Source organism: Aedes aegypti, chromosome 1 (genome assembly GCF_002204515.2).
Source record: "Aedes aegypti strain LVP_AGWG chromosome 1, AaegL5.0 Primary Assembly, whole genome shotgun sequence".
NCBI lineage: Eukaryota > Metazoa > Arthropoda > Insecta > Diptera > Culicidae > Aedes > Aedes aegypti.
Genome location: NC_035107.1, coordinates 64012070 through 64033886, shown reverse-complemented (window position 1 = coordinate 64033886; position 21817 = coordinate 64012070). Strand labels below are relative to the sequence as shown.

General features: G+C 37.8%; 1 protein-coding gene across 1 annotated transcript in view; it reads right to left on the bottom strand.

Moving 5' to 3' along the window:
* Positions 1 to 1307: 1307 nt before the first annotated feature.
* LOC5570752 (transcription factor grauzone) overlaps positions 1308 to 21817 on the bottom strand; it is a 33622-nt gene continuing 13112 nt past the window's right edge. The window contains exons 2-4 of the mRNA XM_001659291.2: positions 10279 to 10395; positions 8014 to 10212; positions 1308 to 1546 (exon numbers count right to left, since the gene is read on the bottom strand). Coding sequence (XP_001659341.2) covers positions 1358 to 1546; positions 8014 to 10212; positions 10279 to 10395 — 2505 coding nt within the window. The 3' untranslated portion in view covers positions 1308 to 1357. The remainder of the gene's footprint in view (positions 1547 to 8013; positions 10213 to 10278; positions 10396 to 21817) is intronic.

Sequence of the window (21817 nt, the reverse complement as noted above, 5' to 3'; positions counted from 1 at the left end):
ATCTGTAGAAACTCATACAAAATCTCGTCTGGGACCTCACTAGCACTTTGTTATAGATCACAGATTAGTCAAGTTAGTAATCCAAACAAGACTTCTCCACGAATCCGCCAAAAAGCAATTCTTAATGGATGTGTCCAGACTATCATTAGAAAGTTCATAAAAATCTTCTAGCACAGTTTTTCTCCAATCGCACAAAACTTCTAGAAAAAATCGCCGAAACTAATTTATACAAACCGCTAAACATCTTTTTGCAAAGTACTAATTCTTTTCAGTGATTTTCCAAAGAACTTTAAAGTAACTGGTCAATTAACGCCTCGATTTCATTTAGGAATATTGAAAAGATGTCATCAAAAAGTGTCATGAATCTTAATAGAAATTCAAAAAGCATCTCATCGAGACACTTACTAGGGATCCCTCCCTCAGTACTCTTCTAAACACTTTCCAAGAATCTCAATGATTTTTCCTAGAAACTCCTTTGAATGTGCTTAATATTATAAACCAGAAAACAATGCAAAATAAATACGTAACCAAAATATGCAGTTCGGCCTTAATTCATCTTAACTTTGTCGTTCTCAAGTTGTTTGATAGGTAACATTTTTAGCTTCACTCAACGTGGAATCGGCACAACGCTCTTGTCCGCCTCCTAGTAATATTGAAAGCTGAATAACGGATCGTTCAACTAAAATTTAGTTTAAACCGCCTTTTTTATCTGAATAAACTATTAGTCAGCTACCAATGTTACAGAGGCCGTACCTTTATAAATACCCCATGCCATCTTGGTATAACCCCAGCCTCTACGCTATTCTGGTGTTCATCATAGTACTACTTTCATCTTTCAATCTCCTTACGATCATTCGTCAAGATACCTACTTCCTTATTGGCTCGCGCCACGAAGCCATTGCTAGATGCGTTGAGTTCCTTGTAAAATTTGCGCGTTATCTGTTCCATACTTTACCTCTTCCAAGCGACGATTCTTATCCCGGAAAATATAAGGTTTCATTTTGATGTATTCCCTGCAGCAGCATCAATGCCGCGCTGCATTCTTTTTAACTTAATTTTAAACCTAGCCTCAACGAGACTTTTGGGATAATTCTACGAGTGGAGTGAGCTGAAAAATTTCGAGTAATCTCTTCTCGACTTGACAAAATTCGACCCGAACGACTGAAACGGAGATTCTTCTCATTTGAATCGAGTCTTGTCACCTCGCGGTACGAGACCGAGATATCTCAACTTACTCCACTCGTAGAATACATCGTCCAACGCTGGCTTCTTCAAACCCTTGATCATAACGGAAACTTTTCAAGCGATTATTTACAAAATAGATTCATTTACCGTCACGTTTACCCAACGTTGCACCTTACACCGTCATGGCCTCCGGTGGCAGTGTTCCACCGTACCGTGCCAGTTTCTTCTTCAGCTTATCCTCGAGCCACTGCTGCGGGTGCATCTTCTTGCGATGGGCCGCTCGATTGGCGTTGGAGTTGAACGTACGATCGCAAAAGTCACAACTGTACAGCGTTACTCCGGTGTGCGACGCCATGTGTTCCTGTGGATGGAATATTGAAGAGTTATGGAATCTTTCTAAGAGAGCTTGAAAATAGAAACATTCCCATTTTTTGTTGTTGAAATTTCTAATTCTTGTGACATTACAGATTACAGACATTTAAGATTTTTTCAGGAATTTAGTCAGAAATTAATTCACATGTTTGCCCAAAGTTTCCTTCAGGTATTACTCTAAAAAGACTTCTTCAGGGACTCCATGAATTAATTCTTCACTGTCCCTTTTAAGGATTTCCACCATGAATTTATTTTAAGACACCTTCAAGAATTCAACTTGGATTTTTTGAAGGAAATTACTCCGAAGATTCTATCATAATTTTCTCCGAAGATTGTTTCACAAATTTCTCACGAAAATTCCAAGTTTTCCAGGATTTCATCCAGTGATTCTTCCGTTGATTTCGCTAGGTTTTCGTCCAAGATTTCCGTTTGGGACATCTTCAAGAATCTCCAAGCAGTAAATTCTCCAAAGATGCCACCTCTGATTTATTAGAATTTCTGCCAAATTTGTCATTCAGGATTTCTGTGAGGTTTCATACAGGAATTTATCTAACGATAGCTTTACAAATAACTACACAGATTTGTATTTCTCTTAAGATTTATTCAGGAAGTTTTCCATAATTTTTTCAAGAAATTACCCAACGAAGTTCTCAAGGAATTGTATACGGAATTGACGAGGATATTTATTTATAAAATATTTTATAAATTCCTGAAACAACGGGGGATAGTCCTGAAACAAACCCTGCAGTAATCCCTGATGAATTCCGTGATAATATCCTGTAGGAACGTTTGAAGGCATGCCTTCAAAAACATCTAACTAAATCCATGAAGAAATTTGTGTAAGAATGAACAGAGTGATTGCTCTAGTATCTGCTGGTGTATAACGTGAAGTAAAATTAAAAAGAATCCATTGGAATTTTACTTAAAAAATAACTCGAGAATTATTTGCAAGAACTGCAAGAGTAGAACTGAAGATCAGCAAGAGTAATTCCTAGCAAAAAAATAATGAAGGATCTTAATATGGAATCCAATTTATTGAAGAGGAGCTGCTACCCACTTAATTTCCTGGAATAATCTCTAGAGCTGGGCTGGTAGCGGTTGAGTGTCTAAAAAAATAGAAACTTGAGAGACTACATGTCTGCAAAAGAAGACCGAACAAAAACCAAAAATAAAACATTCAGGAATTAAATAGAGACAATTAGACCAAATTGGAATCAGATAATATTCCAAGAGTAATTTTATTGGGATTAAGGTACCGTGGGGCAAGTGGGTAATGGAATTCGCATAGTTGAGATTCTTCAAATTCTAGAGACTTCAAATTGAAACAAATGAGGTCGTGTATATTTTTTAGTTTGACTCCCACCAAATACAAGCAGTATGCTGAAATTGATTTTAATGCAAAATTTAAGAAAAAAATACAGAAAAAGTTTTTGTAAAATGTCTCTTTACTTTACCCCACTTTTGGGGCAAGTGAAAAGTTTGTCGTTTTGAACAATAAATTCAAAAACAAACAGTTATATTCACGATTTCTATTAGCTTTAACATTTGTTAAGGCGTCCCAATGAACAATAATAACATAAATAACATGTAAACAAAGAAAATTTTATTCTTTTCACTTGAATTTTCTTCTGTTCAGTTATGTTCGTTGAAATGATTCGACAACATTATAACTGCAACATTTCCAATGTTAGTTCTTACATTATGGGACAGCAACTGCATTTCTGCTCTCTGAATTTCCACCGCTCGTTATTTGTTTTTAAGAAAGTCGGGTATGGCGTCGGATAACTCTTCGGGAGAAATCAAACGGAATCGTTCAACAAAGTATTTAGAATTTTTTTTATGTGGATAGACCTATTCCATCATTTTTATGTTTTAAACTAGCTTTACATATACATTCCACGAGATTTCCGTGTGTTCTCTAATATTGCAACTTTTCAGTCAACGTCTTCCTTTTAATTGGCTGCCCGAAGTAGACATATTAATATTGTAATGTTTAGCAACATCTTTTAGAGAAGTTCCATGATTTCTAATAACTTTTAACGCTTGAGTATAGTGTTTCTTGAATTATCAGCACGTTATGTTTTTCTATGATAATTGCGAACCATGTTTACTTATGGATACTTAAAGAGAAAACACAAATTCAATCTCTAATGATAAACTTTTCACTTGCCCCACCTGAGAAGAAAATTGACGGTGTTTAAATTTAGTTATTTTTAGGTCTACGTCGAATTAATTCTAAAACTTTTTTTATTGCAGTTTGAAACTGTCACAGAAGACAACTAAGAAGTGGTACAGGAAATTATTTTCCGCAACTTTTTTCCACTGAAAATATTAAAATAAGATTGTACGTCGCCAACTTGTTACGGAGTAACAGTTGACAGTTTAACAATTCTTTGCTCTATTATGCAATAATGGCTAAAAAATCTCAGAAATCTCTTACCTATCGTAATGTTCTAAATGGCCTCAAAGGTTTACGCATGAGTTTAAAACGTTAATTCACATATTCAGTAAAATATATCAATTGTTTTCACTTACCCCATTTACCCACTTGCCCCGCGGTACCTTATATAAGTATTCCTAAGAGCAGACTTGTGGGGATTCCTCGTTACAATACATCCGGAATTACTCTAGACTTTTACTTACTTTTTCTAAATATGTCTTCAGAAATTACTTCAAAGGTTCCTCCCATTATTATTTTTTTTTTCAGGGAAGTCGTCAGTCTCCAAGAATAGATCCAATAATTCTTCCATATGATTTTGCCTTTACAAGAAATCCTTTAGAAATGTTTTACAGTACCTTAACATTTACTCCAGGAATTATGCAAGTGATTAATCCTGGGCTTCAGAGATTTATTCATAAATTGCTGCAGTGATTCTTCCAAAATTTTTCAACGAATTTACCGAGGGAAATTTTATACATTTAAATAAATACTCAAATAATCCAGCTGATATCTCTAAAGGGAATCCTAAAGTGATATCTGGTAAACTTCTTGAGAAATATCTGATGAACTCATGCAAGGATTTCTGAAGAAACTTCTGAAAGAAGTTATATAGGATTCTTTCGACGAATAGCTGGAATAATTCGTGGGAAAATCATCAAACGAAACTCTCGACAACATCTTGGAGGAATCCCAGTTAAACCTCGGACAGGATCACTGAAGAAATGTGTATATTTCTTGAGTAGCATTTCCGGGTGAAACCCCCCAAATGAACTGTCTGAAGCATTCATGGAAAATTGTTTCGAGCATTATTTTAGCAGTAGTATACCCTGGATGAAATGCTGCAAAGTCCCAGTAATATTCTGGAGGAACATCATGAGAATAACCAGAACGAATTTTTTGAAACAACCTTTAGAGCATATAGTAGGAATCCCTGAAAGATGCCTGGTGTAATTATTAAAGAAACCAGCTGAAAAAATGCTGGAATGGTTCCAAATAATCTTTGGAGGAATTTCCTGTAAGAATCTGGGGAAGATTTTGGAGAAAATCCTGGGAAAATCCCTGATGGGAATTTTCTCAAAAATGCATGTGGAAATTAGGAGTGATACCTGTACGTTCAACTGTTAAAGGTTTTTCTGTATGCAATTCCAGAAGAATTCTACTAACATTCTTCGGGAAGCCTGTTGAAGATAGCTTTAAAGGGCTCCCAAGAAGTGTTTCTGAGTGTATTTATGAAGGAATCTTTTGTGAAAGCATTGAAAAAATCTCGTAGTTATTTTTCGAAAACTATGTGAAAATGCTTGCAGAACCTGTGGAAGCCATTTCTTTATTTTGATTTTTCAGGTTGTAGGTACACCAGGTTCCTTTACGAGCACTCTTAGAGACTACTATACTAAATGTTGCAAAAATTCCATGTTGATTACTCAGATTACTGTAGATATTTTTCTATTTTCTAGAGTTTCTACAAAATTTCCTGAAGTTTATTTCATCGTAATTGATGGAATCGTTCGAAAAGCTCTATAAAAAATCAAGCTCTCAAGACTTCCTTCGAAAAACTCCTTATCGCATTTGTTCAAAAACTCTGGATCAAACTTTTGAAGATTTTCTCGGGAGAAATCCTATCCTCTTAAAAGTAACTTTAGAGACTGGTACGAAGAGAACAAAAACAGACCGAAGATGAATATAAAAGAGTTCATCTTTCACATTCAAGAAAAAAAAATAAGAACCAAGAAAATAAAAGTAATCCAAACATGAACCAGAAGACTAGAGCTTAATTTTTCTAGAGACTAGAGACATTTTTCTATGGATACATCTATTTTTTATTCGCGTCATATGACAAATATTATTGCTCAAACTACTGTATGTATTATTTCAAGATATTTTCCAGGAATTTCCTGATTTCCCAAATATTTGCCCGAAGTTGTCTAGGTCCTTCAAAAATGTATCCAGCATTTCTTTCATAGCTTTTTCGCTAGAATTTCGGCCACGATTTTCGACACCTTCAGGAATTAAAGCAGCAATTTCCACTGATCTCTGGAGGATTGCCTCCAAAATTGTCGACTACAATTTCTTTAAGATTTCCCTAAGGATACCTTCCAAAATACTTCAGAGATTCATGCTGTAAGTCTCCAAGAAGTTCTTATAGAAATTTCAAAAAAAAAAAAATCCAAAAAATTATCCAGGGGGGGAGGGTTTTTTTAAATCATTGGCGAAATCCCAATAAGGATCTCTGAAACCCCCCACCCCGGAAGGAATTCTTGGTGGATTCCCTTGATAAATTGCTAAGATATTTAAAAAAAAAAAAAAAAAAAGTTGATTGTACCTATCCCTGAATAATGTTTCGTTATGAATTTCTGAAGGAATTCCATGAAAACCATGGAACGAAATTTTGTTGAAATGATCGAAATAATTGCTTCAATATTTATTGTTGTGTAATGATAAATTATATTTAGATGAATCCATGTAGATTTTACCACAATATTTGAAACTACAAATGCAATCCTTGGATACAATTTTAGAGAAATTACTAAAAAAAATATGGGGAAATTTATAAGGAATTCAGAATAATAAGGAATTCCCGAGCGAGTGCGAAAAATCGTCAGAAATTCGTAGGGTTTATGGAAAAAGCCCCTAACAAATTTCTTCAAAAAATCTAGAATAAATCTCTATGGATTTTCTTGGAAGAACTTCTGTAGAAATATTTGGTAGAGCAACTACTGGAGAAATCGGCGGAAGAATCGAAGGAAGGTAGTCTTGGAATAGTACATATATGAGAAAATTTTAATTCGTGGAGCATATTCCGAAGTAATTCCTTTAAAAAACCCTTGGAAAATCTATGGAGGAGATTTTGGACGAATTCCCGAGAGAATTTGTGGAAAATCTCTAGAAAAATTTCTGGAGGAATGCCTGGAGCATCTCCTGAAGCTATTTCGGAGAAAACCTTTGCAACAATCAATAGAATAATTCATGAAGCTTCTCCTCAAATATGAGACTTTTTTGGAATTTCTCCAAAGTTATCGACCAGAATTTCTATAAAATTTCAATTGCCTGCAGAAATTACTCCAGAGAATCCTCCTCAGATTCCTTCAGGAAGTTCTCCAGAAATTCTTTGAGAAATTTTCCAAGGAGGAATCTTTTAGCCAATCTTGAGACAAACTGTCGTGGAGGAACCCATATGAAAAATTATTGGAACAAGAACTTGGAAAATCGGCGTGTCTGAGGAATTCTTGTAGGATTTCCTCGAACAATCCCTTAACACATTTCTTAAAAAACTCTAGGTAGAACCATTGGACATTTTTTTGTCACAACTGTAATAATCTTTGGAAGATCTGCTAGACTAACTACCGGAGAAATCAGTGATAAAATCTTGGAATGATATCTGGGAAAAAAATCAGACTGCTTCTGAAAGCAGTTTCGTTTGATTTCCTTTAAACAAAATCTGGATAATTTCCCTTAGTTATTCCTTTAAAACATTTCTGGAGGGATACCTGGATTAACTCATGAAAGTATTTCAGAAGAAATCTCTGAAGACTTCTCTAAGAGAATTCCTGAAGTTTTTCCTCGAAGAATCTGAACAGGAATTTTTCGAGAATAATTGCGTAAGAGTTTATGAAGGTTTCTCTGGAGACAATAGAATTCTATACCAGGATTAACTGCGATGAGGAAATCAAAATGTTTACTTAAGAGACCATTTTATTGAAAAGAAGCTTAAGAGATCTTCCCTTAAAATAGAGACTTTTTAGAGACTTGCATTAAAATATAGATCAAGCCTCTAAAAAGAGACCACCTAACCTTCATTCTTCTTAACATCCATTGAAAAATTCCTGAAGGGATTTCTGGACGAATACTGTGGAGAATTTGTAGGGAATATCTACAGGAGTTTTAGTAGAAGTCTGTGTAAATATCCCAAAGAAATCTCTGGATAAATCTCTAGAAAAATTCCTTAGGTTTCCCTTCGAGTGATCAGCGAAGAAGCTCCTGACCTGCCTCCAGCCCTGAGAATGTAACCACCCACCTACCTTAAGCGAGAGTTCCTTCTTGAAGCCCTTGCCGCACACCGAGCACATGTGGTCGCCCGTTTCGTGGTGCTTCATGTGGTACCGGTAGGCGATGATGTTCTTGCACTCCTGGCCGCAAAGTTCGCACGTCCGCGTCCCCGAGTGCAGTCGCATATGGTGCGACAGCTTCGGCGTCCAGGCGTTGCACACCTGGCACTGGACCGGTGGTTTCTGCGGTTTCTTCTTGATGGTTTCATCGTGCGATTCGAGATGCGACCGGTACGTGGAGTAGATGTGGAACGTTTTGGCGCACACGTGACACACGTAGTTCAGCTCTTTGGTGTGCACCGACTTGTGGTGCTGCTTGAGTATGGCCTCGCAGATGAACCGCCGGTCGCAGATTTCGCAGTGCCAACGTCGGTTGTGCCACCGCTCGTGAATCGAGAGGAACTTCTTGTGCGTGAACATCTTCGGACAGATGCTGCACTTGAAGGTCTTAGCTTCCCCGGAGTGGTTTCGGTCCATGTGCCTTCGTAGAGATTCGGTGTGGGGAAGTTTTCTTTGGCAGATCTTGCACTGGAACTTGGTCGGATTAAGATGGAAGTGCACGTGGTCGACGAGTCGAGGCTTCTTGTTGAACCGCTGACCACAGCAGAACACGTACGAAAGCTTCTTGTGCTCCAGCATCGAGTGTTTCTGCAGGATTAGGAACGTGTCGAACTTCTTGTTGCACGAATCGCATTCCAGATTGATGAATTCGGCGATCATCTTCTCGTTCTCCATGTCTCTTTTAGCCCTTTCAACAAATTTCCGCTTCCTAGTGCCGCCTCCTTCCTCCGGGTCGAAGTCCTCATGAACCTTTCCGTGCCGCATCAACGCTTTCCGGGTGGAGAACTTTGTGAAGCAAACCTCACAATGGTACTTCTTCTCGTCCTCCGGCGTGTGGAACTTCTGGACATGCCTTCTCAGCGCATCCCGATTGAGACATTGCTTCTCGCAGTGAGAGCATTTGAAGCGATCCGGATTCATGTGAAAGCGTATGTGATCCACGAATCTGTAGCTGTTGGCCAGTTTCGACTCGCAGCATCGTACCGTTGCGCGTTTGTCGTGCTTCTCCATGGAATGTTTCTGCAAATCGTTGAAGGTTGGGCAGCGCTCTGCGCAGGTGTCACATTCCAGCGTCATGTTCTTCGATACGTACTCCTGAATTTCTGCCAATTCCGACTTTTTTAGCCTCGTTCGTTTGCCAATTTGAAATTCTTCCTCCTGGTAATTTGAATCATTATCTCTATCATCATTCTCCGAATCCTCATCCTCTTGATCATCCCCTGAACTGTCTGATTCATTCGAATCGTTATCTTGCTTGTAGTCATCGTCATCATCGCTTGCAACGTCGCCACCACTTGAAGCTTCCTCCACTCTATCATCCTTGTGTTCGACTGATTCATCTCCTTCAGCGTCTGATTCCTTCGATTCCTTCTGTTCACCTTTTGTCCCTATTGAATTGAACACCTTTTCCTCCCGTTCTACATCCTCCTCTACCGATTCCTTCTTAAGCTCCTCCGGTTCCGGCGAATGAGCCGTCCTAACATGCCTACTTAACGACTCCCTATTAACGCATCGCTTCGTGCACTGAGGACACTTGAATCGATTCGGATTCAAATGGAACCGGACGTGATCCACGAATCGATAGGCGATCGCGAGTTTCAGATCGCAGCACACGACCGTCGCTCGCTTCTGATGCTCCTTCATGGAATGCTTCTGCAGATCATCGAACGTTTTGCACTCCACCGAACAGGTATCACATTTCAGCTCCATGTTCTTCGAAACATACTCCTGCACCTCGTCCAGCTCTTTCTTCTTCACCCTTGTACGCTTAACTTTCTTACTCTGCTGAGAGCCACTTGCCGAGTTCGCGGACCGAAGCGATCTACGCCTGGAGTCCACCTCACCTTCCTCCTCGGACGAATCCTCCTCCTCTTTGGTCGGAGCGAAACAATCTTCCCCATCCTCCTCCTCGATTTTCGTGGGATCCTCCAGTTCCGGTTCAAAACTCTGGGGAATCTCCGCTTCTTCTTCTTCTTCCTTGATTTCCATCAGCTGGATCTGGGAGAACATCTGATGGGAGTGAAGTTCCTCCACCTGAGTGTAGAACCGGTGGAAGTCTTCGATTTGGCGCCAACATGATTTGCAGAGGGTGCTTTGAATGTACTGGTTTTCCTGAAACGAAGATGTAACGTGGTCGATTAGTAGTCTAAATGCTATTGGATTAGTGACGTTACTTACTGTGAACCAGAAATGTTTGTTCAGTGCATTTTGGACGTCCTTATGGTCGCATATCGTGAGCGATTCTTCAACGGGATCGATGCTCTTGATGCAAGTTAGACAATCAGGTGTCGCCATCTGTTGGAAAATAATAAGTTTTTAGTACGAATTTATATCACAACTGTAGGCGAATTCCGGCGCGGAAAATTTTCTTGCTGGTGAGTAATGGAAGAAAATTTCTTCTCTTCGAAGAAACGGCTCGCCGGAATTCACTTACTGGTCTCAAGATTTAGAGGGAAAAATCCACGATCTAAAATCTATCATTGAGAACTATACTAAGTGTTAAGTAGCAGATTAGATTATCTACATGCAAAAATAAATTCGTAGCAACTTCTTACTACCAAAATCCCACTACTACAATTTTGAATAGTTTGTTTCACCCTATTATGAGCCTAGTTGTGGTAGGTCAGTTTTTTCACAGTATTATATAATTGTACCGCAGATTGTACTGAGTCAGGGCTCGGACAATAGACCTTTGTCTATCAATCCTCAACAGCACCGACTTCACCAGTAGATGTGATAGTTGACAATAGAGGGTTTATCTCCACCCGGTCACCGATCTGGACGTACCGCACATCGCTATCGGTCGAAATACATTTTTTTGTAGTTATAGTAACTCAGTGCCGGTTAATTCGTTGGATGAAAGCTCGTCCCCTCGACTTCTCTAGTACCCGCAATATTGTCGTGTCGGTGGAATCGCGATCTCCGCGAGTGTCCGCGTAGCATTCAAGTGTCGTCTCGAACACTAAGTTATACAGTTCTAAGGACAGAAATGGACGAAGGATTGTTCGAACAGATCTTTCACATGTTGAGAAATTTTGCGAAAATCCTAGAGCTCCAATGGAGCTGCTCCATTGCATTTTTTGAGATTTCAATGAATTTATTTGATTTATTGTAAAAGTCTTCGATAAAACTAACTATCGTACAGACTATAGCTTATGCGCCAATTCTTAATCTAAACACATTTTTGGACAAATTAAAGTCAAACAAGTGGTACACTTCATTAAAACGTTGACAACACATATTTAGACGGTTATTCTGCCCATACTGGGTGCGATGCGTAGCTCTTTTGAAGAAATAGAATCTTCTCGTCGACCTTCCCGGTGCGTTGAAGTGTAGCCTTTCCAAGAGATCGGAGCAGTCAAGGTTGTTGTTGAGTAGGTCGAATATTAGCAATCGGTGAAGAAGTTCCCGTCGATTCTGTAGTGTAGGCAACTTTATGAGGGCGCAACGCTGTTCATAAGGAGGGGGATGGTGATTGTTACGCCATGGGAGATGACGAAGTGCAAATCGGAGGAAAGTTTTCTGTACGCGTTCTAGGCGAGCGATTTGAACAGCATGGTAAGCTGCCCAGACGGTGATGCCGTATTCCAATATACTGCGTACAAGAGATACATACAATTATTTTTCCGTTGCTCGTTTTACGCTGCCGAATATATTTCCATAGATGCTGTGGGTTTACCTTCATATCGTTTTCGATGCGAAGCACGTAAGACCTAAAGCATGCTTGGTTCAGAGAGTTGAATTGGCACTCTAATTCCCGCACAACTGCTTTTTGATCCTCGCTTCTCGAACGAAAATAACGCTTTCGTGTCTTCCTCAATCTATTTCGCAAATTTCGCAGCTCCCCAGTCCACCAGGGTCGTTTGTTCGCTGCTTGCACATATCGTTTTCGAAGCGGTACGTTCAGATGAACGATCGTGTTCAGATTTAAATAAAATCTGCTCACAGCGTCGTCCACAGTTCCGATTGCGAGAATTTCTGCCAATTGAATTGATGAAATTTTCCTATTCAAATCGTCAAAATCGCATTGGCGAAAATCGTAAAAGTATTCCTGTTCTCGATTAGTCGATGTCGTGTTTAATGCAACAAGCTGAACTATAAAGGGTTTGTGATGCCGATCTTCGTTGATTAACGGCGCGGGAGGCTCAATAATTTCAAAATTCCCAGTGTCATTCACAAAAACCAAATCAAGCATTCTGTCGTTAACATTCGTCAAATAATTAATTTGTTGCAGTCCAGTTGTAAGAAACGATTCGAGTAACAAAATCTCCTGTTCGGAAGCTGTGTTGGTTGGGATAAAGCATCCAACATCTTCGTCGAAAATCCAGTTTAAAAGTGGAAGGTTGTAATCGCCTAACACTATTGTCCGATCGCGATCCCTCATCTGATCACAAATCCTAGAGACGCATTTACCGTGTTGTTCGTAGTCGGTTGGTTCAGTGTTGGGAGGAAGGTATATTGCGCACACAAATAGGGCGCTGTTTCCCTCTGCCACACGAGCGATGACTTGTTCCAAATCAGGGTGTCTATTCATTATCCAGAAAAATTTCCCTGACTTTTCCAGATTTTTCCAGGCTTTAAAAAGTTACATATATGGTAGGGTTTTTGTTAGTAAAACAAATTTTGCAGATTTTTTTATAGCGCTCCATAGGCGATTGATAATGAATGAACAGTTAAACCACAGATAACAGATGTTTAAGTTCCATTGTAAAACTGTGTAAGAAAATTAATGGTGATTTTATGTGGCAACACAAGTAGCAACATCGTGGTGGCGCTGTTATCGCTAAGTTCCCATGGTGATGTCTGTGGTGAATATGAAACATTTCAAGATACTTATATTCACCGCTGATTGCAGCAATACGTTGTGTGGCGGCACTAGTGTTTTCAACGTGTTTCAGTTTGAATATTTACACAAGTTTTCAGAAGATTTTTGTTCTAGCATAAACATCTGTTATCTGTGGTTAAACCATCACAACAGGGAGATATAAAATGCTTTAACTTCATAGCGTTGTTAAGGTGAAGATGAATCGAAGCCAAAGTTCAAATATTCAAGAGCACGGATCTGGAGAACCAAACTTCCGTATAAGCTGAAAACTTAATCGATTGGTCACTAGCTGGTGGTGACCAATCGATTAGGTTTTCAGCTCAAACGGATGCTTGGTTCTCCAGATCCGTGCTCTTGAAAATTTGAACTTTGGCTTCGATTCATCTTCACCTTAAACAATTTGTAAATTCTTTCATATGTTCAGTAATAACGATATACAAATCCGTTTACCATAGGTTTTCAGAACGTTAACATATATTATACGAAAAATCTAAAATCTTAAAGTTTTTAGCCAATTCAGTTCTACAACAATGTTATATCATACAGATATGTCAGTGGAAATAAAATAAAATTTTAGTTTATCGATATATATGTAACATTACAATGGTTTCGTTTATTACAGATATAACGTAAAAATTAACATTTTTAATCGTTCACTTTTTTAACACATTTATTTGTTCAGTTAGTGCGTTTGCTTCATTCTGCGCATCTTCCAGTAGTTTTCTCCTTTGCATCTCTAACCCTCGAGCTTCAGCGGCGTTTTTCTTCTTCAATGCTGTCAGTGATGCATTTTCAGCAGCTGCCGTCTTCTTGCGATCGAGATCCTCAGCATACAATAAGTGAGCGTAACGAACCTTTAGCAGTAGTGACTTGTTAACTTCAAATTTATCCAACCCACCACACTGTGAAATCGCATCGTACACTTGTCGTTTAGCTACAACAGATTCTTCCTTCATATTTTCAAATAGGCATTCAGAATTCACAAAGAAGCCCCTCTTAACGTTCACATTGCCATGCGACAAGCAGCACACAACTTTTATTATTTCGAACAAATCAGGGTACTTCTGTCCCAGACCATCATACCAAAAATGGTCCAGCCTAGTATGATTGCGGTTGTAGCTCTTACACAAATCAATAAATATTGTTTGATTGATCACAGCGCGATACTGGATTGCAGCTAAATCACCTTTTCGTCCGCTTATTCTGCCACAGTCAATCATCAGGGAGAGTAATTTATCCATTCTGCGTTTGGCTATGTTGGCATTGGAAACCATAAGGCAAGGATCCAAGCAACTGGCCGCTTTCGCCAAAGGGTAGGTTATTGGCGATTTTTTTAGCAATTTGCACACAATTGTTTTAAAACAAGTCTTGCATTCGTTACGAAAATTCATAGAATCCAGTTCTTTCACCTTTGCGTCCTTCAGAGCTTTCTTGGTATCGAAGCCAAGGTTAACGCTTTTCGCTGGCAGTTGATTTGCGGTATCTTTGACATCGTCAAAAGTCAGAAAATCGGACCTTTCTAATTTATCTGGCTTGATAAACTTTTTACATAGAGTCACGATTACTTGGCAAATCGCAGTGTACAAGAAGGGAACCATTGGGTCATCAGTTTGAAGTTCCCTAAGAAGCGGTTCGATTTCCATTGCAACTGAATGGAAAAATGTTAGTTTGGCACAAATTAGGGGATCGTTCAAAAATTTCACAACATCACTATACGATTTGCATTTAGGCTCAACCTTGTCTTTCTTGACACCGTCGACAAACTTTCGCATGTTTCCGATAGTGTCAATAGCCCTTTTAGCCACGTTTGAATTCTCAAGCCACCTATGACCACAGAGGAAAAACGTCACTCCCTGCATATTGCACATACAATGCGCGCCGGGCAGGAACTTCTTTGAACAGATTATACAAAGCTCGAAGAAACGTAACGACCGGCCATTCCGTCGCCTGGAAACCATCCTTGAACTCACCATGCATAATATGCAGTCCACAGCTACCCAAATCAAGCAACTTTTCATCTCCTGTTAACTCTAGTTTCAATTCGCGTAAAAATACCCAATTTACATTTGAGCCATCCATGGACACCTGCAGCATTTTACTCAGATCCAGCATTTTCAGTCCCTCTTGAAATGCCTCCAACAAATCGGTAGCTCGGGAACGAGTGAGAAACCGTGACGTAAAATACCGAGTTGTAACAGAGTTTGTATCCTTATCCCAATAACGGAAGTTTATATCCATCTGTTGCTTCTTTGTAACTTTGTTCATGGACTCATCGAACCCAGCCACAAAAAAAATCGCATTGATTGACACGATCAACCAGTTCTGCTTTAAAATGCGGAGCAATACCGTACATTTCGACATAAGCAATCTTGTCCTTTTTAAGTTGCAACTTGCTTGCTACCTCACTGTCACGAAACATCCTTTTCAGCACCGAAACATCTTTCTCTGCGGCTCGCAGGGATTTGTGGCTCATTACTGTTTGGATACACCATAGCACTTCAGCTTCGGTTACTTCGTTTTTGATTATGAACTAGCTGAGTTGCACCCGACTTGAACATTTTTGTTCGCTTTTATCTACGGAAGGTTTGGCTTCCGACCAAGACCCGGTTTCTGTCACGGTCGCTGGAACGAACAGTGTTGTCGGAGATGATTTTACAAAGTTCAATAATGAACTAGAGCCTGCTCCTGCTCGCATCAAATGTGTTTTGGATCTCATATGGCTTTTCAAAGCTTGTTTGCCCATGTTGCTGAGTGAGAACTCTGAGCTGCCCAATGAAAAATTTCCCTTTTGGGCTTCCCGACTAAGGGTACATAACAAAATTATATCAGCATATGTTATTATGTTATAAGTTTTTTTTCGAACATAGGTTGTTACAAACTTGATGCAGGATGTTGTAAAAATAACTAAAATTATAACAAAAAGTGTATGAATAGTAACATAAACATAACAAAATGTGTTTTAATTCTATCAAAAACATATCAAACCAAGTTATAATGTTTGATACAAAGTATCAAAATTATAATACTGTTCGATATAAGATGATATTGTATATTATTGAAATGCATAACTATCTATTTATTTTGTTATAAAGTTGTTAAAAATGAACAAAAAAATATCTCAAAGGGAAATAAAACACATTATGTTATATTTCTGTTTTATTATGTTCAATGGATAACGGAGCCTAACAAAATTATATCATAATATGATATGCATATCATATTCTGATAAAATTTTATTATATTTTTGTTACAAGCCTCTAGTCGGGATTGTGATCGATTTGTCGAATCCAGAGAATTTGTTTATATAGAGAAGCGTGAATTCTGAAACCAAAGGTTCCAATTGAACCGTCAAACGTGGTTCCAATAGGCCTTTTCATGTGACAGGTCCGTCTATGCATTTGTTTACATCGGCGGAGGACCGGTGCTAACAAGGGATTGTCACCTCCATAGAAGAACTGTCAAAGAGCTTCCAAATCAGCTGATTTGAAACGTCTTGTGAATAGGCCTATAGTGGTTATCACGCCCAATGGTATGGGTGCCCTAGTGTAGATGTAGTTGTGAACCTTAGAGGAAAACAATATGTACTCAGTCTAGAAAAACACCCAGAAACCGGGTGTAAATTTTTCAAATTGGGTAATATTTCCATATGTATTTTGATGAGTCTGGAAAGTGTGTGCAAGTTTCTTTGAGGAAAACAAAAACAAACTGTGTATGACGAGCGTATGTTAGTCTACGTGTGTTCAAATGTCACTAAGCTCTATTGAGCAAATTCAATGTGACTCAAAAAGATGTCATGCAAAAGAGACGATGAATGTGTGTTAGTGAAAAGCGATCTGTAAATGACATCATTGATAAGCTTGGTTTCATATGGCGACTGGACAGGTTGCCACGCACACTAAAATATTGTTTGAATGACCTCAATTATTGATAGTCATTGCAAATGTTGTTTATAAACAAAGTCAAAATCATCTCTTTCTCTAGTATAATCATATTCTCTAGTCGAATCCACGTTTTGAAGTCAGGATCATCTAGCCAGCAAGGTTGAAAAACTGTGGTCCAGTTCGATGCAGCCATCCTACAATTTTAAATGAACATTGAATAGTGTATTTTTCGTATTTATATTCATAATATTCCAATAATAACATACCTGGAATGTCGATTTTTGATTGCATATGGCAAATTCAACACATTCAATCGAAAAACTGTTAGCAAACATGGATTCGTTTACGCACCAGATGACATATGACTAATCTTTGCTGATGCTCTCAGAGCTTTGTTTAACTCTAGAACAGGTGTTCTTTTTTAACACACAACTTTCAAAGCAATTTCAGAAAGAGAATAATATTACGTATTAGTATAATAGTACGTAAATCAGGCCCATGACAACCATATATCGATACACAGTGTTCTTCGTAGCCAGGATGTCCCGGGCGATAAGTGAATATCGCCCACTGTCAGTTGTAAGAACTATGAAAATAAAGACCATTGTTTTGTTTAATTGTTTGCTATGGTTTGATTATCAATTTTTTGATAATGTTAAATCAGCTAAAATGTGCCAAAAAGTTGCAGCACATTCAACATTTCGATGGTTTTGGAAGCAGAGCAAACATTAAAAGGCATCCTGCTAGCCTCCAAGCAAGCCTTCAAGGATTTGATTGTGACTCTTGCTCGATTATGGATTATAAGCTTAAAAATTTCGCATTCTGATTGCACTCTCGATTCAAATTACCCGAAAATGAGTAAACACATGGAGATGTTGACTACGCTAAAAGTCGTCCCGTGCCATGGGCCTGACGTCAATAGTGTGTGTAATAGAGATGAAGCAATCTTTTTTCTCACTTTGACCGTTTATACCCGGAGAAATCAGACTACCCAAAAAATAAGTTCTTTTTACACAAATTTGGGTAAACTGCATTTAGTTTTTACGGTTGGGTTGTTTTGCCTCTCTCGCAACAGCAATGTTGTCAAAAACAGAGTGAGACGCACCGTCCCAGCGTCGAAATTCAATGGAATGACAAATTTGGGTTCTTTCGAGTTTACCTAACGTTAAGTTGCTTTAACCCATCACGGAGACTTCGAAAGCTAACGCTGGGTAGATTTTTTTTTGCACTGAGTTGTTTGTTTTGCCGCTGTCAAATGAAAACAACCTATAGTATGTATCCAGGTACCACTACTGTGAATCTAACACCCATTTTTCATCACCTTTTTTTTATTTTCCGTGTTAGTGGGAATCTAACACCCAGTTTTTGTACCGGTGTTAAAAAATGGAGTGACTTTGTACAGAATAACGTTTTTCAATGGGAAAAAATGTTAAAAAGTTTTTTTTTATTGGCGAACAGGTAAGATTAGGCGCGATACATGGAAAAGATAGCATAAGGGTAAAACTGTATAGCCATTTCGGATTGTCGTTTTCAATCCGGAGTATCTAAAAAAACCACCTTTATTCGTCGTTTGGCAAAAACTGCACGATAAAATTTTGACGAAACCCTCTCAGATCTTTAGTATAGACCTCAAATTGACCCTCAATTGGGAAATTGAGAGGCGACGGCTAAGACTTTATTTTATGGAAATTTTCAAAATTGATGAAAAAAATTTAAAATGGTTGTTAAAAATTGCCATCTTTATTCGTCGTTTGGCAAAAACTGCACGATAAAATTTTGACGAAACCCTCTCAGATCTTTAGAATAGACCTCAAATTGACCCTCAATTGGGAAATTGAGAGGCGACGGCTGAGACTTTATTTTATGGAAATTTTCAAAATTGATGAAAAAAATTAAAAATGGTTGTTAAAAATTGCCATCTTTATGCGTCGTTTGGCAAAAACTGCACGATAAAATTTTGACGAAACCCTCTCAGATCTTTAGTATAGACCTCAAATTGACCCTCAATTGGGAAATTGAGAGGCGACGGCTGAGACTTTATTTTATGGAAATTTTCAAAATTGATGAAAAAAATTAAAAATGGTTGTTAAAAATTGCCATCTTTATGCGTCGTTTGGCAAAAACTGCACGATAAAATTTTGACGAAACCCTCTCAGATCTTTAGTATAGACCTCAAATTGACCCTCAATTGGGAAATTGAGAGGCGACGGCTGAGACTTTATTTTATGGAAATTTTCAAAATTGATGAAAAAAATTAAAAATGGTTGTTAAAAATTGCCATCTTTATTCGTCGTTTGGCAAAAACTGCACGATAAAATTTTGACGAAACCCTCTCAGATCTTTAGTATAGACCTCAAATTGACCCTCAATTGGGAAATTGAGAGGCGACGGCTGAGACTTTATTTTATGGAAATTTTCAAAATTGATGAAAAAAATTAAAAATGGTTGTTAAAAATTGCCATCTTTATGCGTCGTTTGGCAAAAACTGCACGATAAAATTTTGACGAAACCCTCTCAGATCTTTAGTATAGACCTCAAATTGACCCTCAATTGGGAAATTGAGAGGCGACGGCTGAGACTTTATTTTATGGAAATTTTCAAAATTGATGAAAAAAATTAAAAATGGTTGTTAAAAATTGCCATCTTTATTCGTCGTTTGGCAAAAACTGCACGATAAAATTTTGACGAAACCCTCTCAGATCTTTAGTATAGACCTCAAATTGACCCTCAATTGGGAAATTGAGAGGCGACGGCTGAGACTTTATTTTATGGAAATTTTCAAAATTGATGAAAAAAATTAAAAATGGTTGTTAAAAATTGCCATCTTTATGCGTCGTTTGGCAAAAACTGCACGATAAAATTTTGACGAAACCCTCTCAGATCTTTAGTATAGACCTCAAATTGACCCTCAATTGGGAAATTGAGAGGCGACGGCTGAGACTTTATTTTATGGAAATTTTCAAAATTGATGAAAAAAATTAAAAATGGTTGTTAAAAATTGCCATCTTTATTCGTCGTTTGGCAAAAACTGCACGATAAAATTTTGACGAAACCCTCTCAGATCTTTAGTATAGACCTCAAATTGACCCTCAATTGGGAAATTGAGAGGCGACGGCTGAGACTTTATTTTATGGAAATTTTCAAAATTGATGAAAAAAATTAAAAATGGTTGTTAAAAATTGCCATCTTTATGCGTCGTTTGGCAAAAACTGCACGATAAAATTTTGACGAAACCCTCTCAGATCTTTAGTATAGACCTCAAATTGACCCTCAATTGGGAAATTGAGAGGCGACGGCTGAGACTTTATTTTATGGAAATTTTCAAAATTGATGAAAAAAATTAAAAATGGTTGTTAAAAATTGCCATCTTTATTCGTCGTTTGGCAAAAACTGCACGATAAAATTTTGACGAAACCCTCTCAGATCTTTAGTATAGACCTCAAATTGACCCTCAATTGGGAAATTGAGAGGCGACGGCTGAGACTTTATTTTATGGAAATTTTCAAAATTGATGAAAAAAATTAAAAATGGTTGTTAAAAATTGCCATCTTTATGCGTCGTTTGGCAAAAACTGCACGATAAAATTTTGACGAAACCCTCTCAGATCTTTAGTATAGACCTCAAATTGACCCTCAATTGGGAAATTGAGAGGCGACGGCTGAGACTTTATTTTATGGAAATTTTCAAAATTGATGAAAAAAATTAAAAATGGTTGTTAAAAATTGCCATCTTTATTCGTCGTTTGGCAAAAACTGCACGATAAAATTTTGACGAAACCCTCTCAGATCTTTAGTATAGACCTCAAATTGACCCTCAATTGGGAAATTGAGAGGCGACGGCTGAGACTTTATTTTATGGAAATTTTCAAAATTGATGAAAAAAATTAAAAATGGTTGTTAAAAATTGCCATCTTTATGCGTCGTTTGGCAAAAACTGCACGATAAAATTTTGACGAAACCCTCTCAGATCTTTAGTATAGACCTCAAATTGACCCTCAATTGGGAAATTGAGAGGCGACGGCTGAGACTTTATTTTATGGAAATTTTCAAAATTGATGAAAAAAATTAAAAATGGTTGTTAAAAATTGCCATCTTTATTCGTCGTTTGGCAAAAACTGCACAATAAAATTTTGACGAAACCCTCTCAGATCTTTAGTATAGACCTCAAATTGACCCTCAATTGGGAAATTGAGAGGCGACGGCTGAGACTTTATTTTATGGAAATTTTCAAAATTGATGAAAAAAATTAAAAATGGTTGTTAAAAATTGCCATCTTTATGCGTCGTTTGGCAAAAACTGCACGATAAAATTTTGACGAAACCCTCTCAGATCTTTAGTATAGACCTCAAATTGACCCTCAATTGGGAAATTGAGAGGCGACGGCTGAGACTTTATTTTATGGAAATTTTCAAAATTGATGAAAAAAATTAAAAATGGTTGTTAAAAATTGCCATCTTTATTCGTCGTTTGGCAAAAACTGCACGATAAAATTTTGACGAAACCCTCTCAGATCTTTAGTATAGACCTCAAATTGACCCTCAATTGGGAAATTGAGAGGCGACGGCTGAGACTTTATTTTATGGAAATTTTCAAAATTGATGAAAAAAATTAAAAATGGTTGTTAAAAATTGCCATCTTTATGCGTCGTTTGGCAAAAACTGCACGATAAAATTTTGACGAAACCCTCTCAGATCTTTAGTATAGACCTCAAATTGACCCTCAATTGGGAAATTGAGAGGCGACGGCTGAGACTTTATTTTATGGAAATTTTCAAAATTGATGAAAAAAATTAAAAATGGTTGTTAAAAATTGCCATCTTTATTCGTCGTTTGGCAAAAACTGCACGATAAAATTTTGACGAAACCCTCTCAGATCTTTAGTATAGACCTCAAATTGACCCTCAATTGGGAAATTGAGAGGCGACGGCTGAGACTTTATTTTATGGAAATTTTCAAAATTGATGAAAAAAATTAAAAATGGTTGTTAAAAATTGCCATCTTTATGCGTCGTTT